The sequence below is a fragment of the Saccostrea cucullata genome, unplaced genomic scaffold (assembly GCF_032062105.1).
Source record: "Saccostrea cucullata isolate Sc308-1 unplaced genomic scaffold, CSIRO_AGI_Scuc_v1 ctg7245, whole genome shotgun sequence".
In the NCBI taxonomy this organism is placed as follows: domain Eukaryota; kingdom Metazoa; phylum Mollusca; class Bivalvia; order Ostreida; family Ostreidae; genus Saccostrea; species Saccostrea cuccullata.
The window spans coordinates 13,848-17,441 of NW_026927940.1; the positions used below are offsets into that span (position 1 = coordinate 13,848).

The window sequence follows — 3,594 nt, forward strand, 5'->3', positions numbered from 1 at the left end:
ATGATGATATAAATAAGCCGCGTATCTTCACGATCGTTGTTGCATGATAGCATGAATAAGCCGCATGTCTTCATAATTCTTGTTGAATGTTGATATAAATAAGTCACATGTATGGCTACATAATTAAGTTGCAGGTTGACATGATCTGTCTTGCATATATAGGGCAAAAATATGCAGCAATATAACTTTTTCGCGAAGCAATGCAAGGACATCCTAAAAATGACTACATGTAAGTACATGTGTGCATTTTCATTGCTCTAGATAGATTGATTGATTGTATATTGTTTAACGTCCCTCTTGAGAATTTTTCACTCATATGGAGACGTCACCGTATGCCGGTGAAGGGCTTCAAATTTTGACCTTTACTCGGCACTCAGGGCCATTGAGCAGTGAGGGATCTTTATCGAGCCAACGCCTGCCGCTGACACCTCTAGATAGAAAAAAGCAAAATGAAAGTGATGGAGAGTAGCAAATGCAAATATATAGTACATCATGTCTCACCAGACCCTCACATCTCATTAGCATGGATGGAAGTCCTTGGATCAAACGGCCAGGTGTAGCACGGCACTAGGTTAGAGAAAATTCAACCTCATAACCTGAAGTACATTGGTACAATAACACAGACATTGGTTTGAAATGTGTATATTTACATCTGTATGTATACATATTTAAAATGAAAAATCGAGTTCAAATATGATTATTTTCAGTTGTCCTCCTGTTATCAAAACGGCTTCTTATTTAACCAAATTTGCACACATTTTTCATCAAAAGTCTTATAAAGTTTTTTTTCAATATTAAGAGCTAGGAAAAGACAATTTATTTCATGAGAGTAAAAAAGATTCAAAACTTGAAAAAAAAAAAAGATTCAAAACTTTAAAAAAATGTTTATATCCATTTGTAACAAGCATATGCCATCCATTAATTTTAATGTGCTCCAAAATTATTCAAACGTACTTAAGTTGTTTTTTTTTTCATGAAAAATCTATGTTTGACGGTAGGAAAAATATACATATTTTTTTCTCTATTGAATCTAGTCTTTTATTCATGAAATATTAAGAAGAAAATCATCTGTAATATTCTTTTATGCATTTTAATATTTGAGGGTTTAATTCTTCTCCACAATTTAGATCATAATATTTTAGATAACAATATAGTGTGATAAATTCTAAACCCCTAAGATTGACACAAAAGTGCCCTGACCAAAAATCACGGGCTCAGTACACGTGCATGTGGACCATGAAGAAAGACAATGTCGTGGTCTGTATTCTATCTGCAAATTTAAATGGAATTCGTGATTCAATGCGTCATTAACACGAACTCTAAATTGATTATATCACCTTATCAATTTTAAGGGAACTGTGTGTTTACCTCATATTCGCATCCCTTTACAGTTTTCTTCTCAAACGAAATGGCCTTATCATCTACAGTTTCAATTACTTTCATATTTTTAAGCAGCTTCTGTAGCCTAATAAGTAAGTATTGTTTTATTTTTTTTAAATTTATTTTTAGTTAAAGGGGTGATCAGTTGGATTTTAATTTATTTCTCAAGCTGTTTTACTTGAAAAAAGACTGTGTTTATTTGATCATTGTAGCTTGCAATAATAGTTAATGATTGCAACATAATGTGCCCAATTTAATACTTACTGTAGATTTTATCATCTATTGAACTAATCGTAACATTTTCAATGTATAAGATAAAAACCTACGATTATCTCAGGGTAGTAGTAGTTGTAGGAGATAGAGAGAGAGAGAGAGAGAGAGAGAGAGATTGTTTTCTTCAATTCTTTCTAGTACTAGTATGTTAAAACATATAAATACTGAACCTTGACAGAATAACGCACGTTTTAGAATTATTAAAAAAAAAGAATTTTAAAATGTCTTTTGCCGAATATTACTGACAGATACGAATAATGTAGTTACCTTTGTATTTAAGAACGTGTTCGATTTGAGAAATCTGCTGTAATTTTTTTAGGTCATCATGTGGTATCAGCAACTTCCTACTGCTATTATACAGCGGCTTCGGGGTATAGATGTTATTATTCTTATAGTAACTATGATGGCTCTACTACTGGTGCTGTCATTGGAGGTGTCATTGGTTGTGTAGTTTGCATTGGTATCATAATATTTTGTGTAGCAGTCGTCTGCAAAAAATGCAAACCGGCTCCACGTAGAGCTACTGTTACTAATGTACGACCAATAGGGACGACAACTACTGCTACAAGCGTAAATGCAATGCACACAGGTATGTGGTGTTGGAGTTTTTATCCAAATTAAATACTGGTATATAGAAGTTTATATGAGAGCTTAGAAAATTTTCATAATAAAACTGTAATATTTGCAACTAATTAAGAAACTGAATTGTTTTTGTGAAGATACAAGAGTAGCAACAATTGTATAATGCAGAATTCGATAAGTGCTGCATGAAATACCACCATATGGTCACAAGCAAAATTTTTGTAAATCTGACATTACAAACACTATTCAGTTTTTTAAAAAAAAATATGCATGAGCATGAAATATACAAGTGTAAATTTGATTTTTTTAAAGCGAATTATGGTCAGCCCATGTTTGTACAGCCCGTGCATGTCCAATATGGGCAACCGGTATACGGAGTACCTATGGGATATCCACCACCACAAGGATTTGGGCAACCACAAGGATATGGACAACCACAAGGATTCGGGCAACCACAAGATTTCAGTCAACAACCGGGACCTTCTGGAGAAGACGGAAACGCGCCTCCATTACCTGCAAAATACTAATGGATACTGTGTAGTTTGCTTGTTTTGACATAAAAATATACATGTCATCATTTTTGAAAGAAAGGAATTCTCACGAAAAAGATTTATCATAAAATATAGATTTAAAAAGATCTACTGGAAAATAATCTTTCTGAAAATATTTTTCTATAGAATATTGAAAGAAAATCATTTTGGGTGCGGGTAAAAGTTAGTTTCAACTTTGCAGTTTATAACTTGCATTACAACTATCTAAATAGGGAGAAAGATTACAGATATTTCCAAATTATAAAATTGATATTGTTTTGCCAGCGACATTCAGAGATTTGAATTTTTAAACCAAGAAATATAATAATATAATGGATATTTTTCAAAAAATTTAACATTTCACAAAAAAAGGAGGAAAAATACTTTGTGATACGTATTAAAAACTTTTATGCTTTCGAATTTAACAGGGTTCATTTAATAAGAGGGCTAGGCACAATGGATTTTACTGCTTTACATACTAGTATATTACATTTTACTATACTAACATTTTAACTTTTATAAGTTCTTGATGGACATTTGTTTGTAAATAGCGTGCATGTATAAAATTAAAACATATTTGTGCTCCAAATACATACAAACATTTGACTTTATCATACCGGTATATAGAAACTATATGCAACGTCGATACATATTGTATAAAAAGGGAAATGTTTATTCCTTTTAATTTGAATTTTCTTTCAAGGACATTTTTTTCATGTAAACTTGTTTTTTTTTTTTTTTTTTTTTGAATTTACTTTGTTAAAAGGTAACGCGATTGCTTTGTTAATAGCGCGGCATGGATGATGCTACAGCGTATAGCAGAGCAATT

General features: G+C 31.9%; 1 protein-coding gene across 1 annotated transcript; it reads left to right on the plus strand.

Annotated features, from left to right (window-relative positions):
• Positions 1-219: 219 nt before the first annotated feature.
• On the plus strand, positions 220-3,019 carry LOC134275941 (uncharacterized). Its single transcript, XM_062758220.1, has 3 exons — positions 220-229; positions 1,973-2,242; positions 2,548-3,019. Exons 1-3 carry the CDS (start codon positions 220-222, stop codon positions 2,760-2,762), a joined length of 495 nt encoding a protein of 164 aa, XP_062614204.1. The 3' UTR covers positions 2,763-3,019.
• Positions 3,020-3,594: the final 575 nt, after the last annotated feature.

Excerpts from the sequence above, each read along its gene's own strand:
- LOC134275941 (XM_062758220.1), top strand. Across the intron at positions 2,243-2,547 it reads CGTAAATGCAATGCACACAG|CGAATTATGGTCAGCCCATG; the intron begins GTATGTGGTGTT and ends ATTTTTTTAAAG.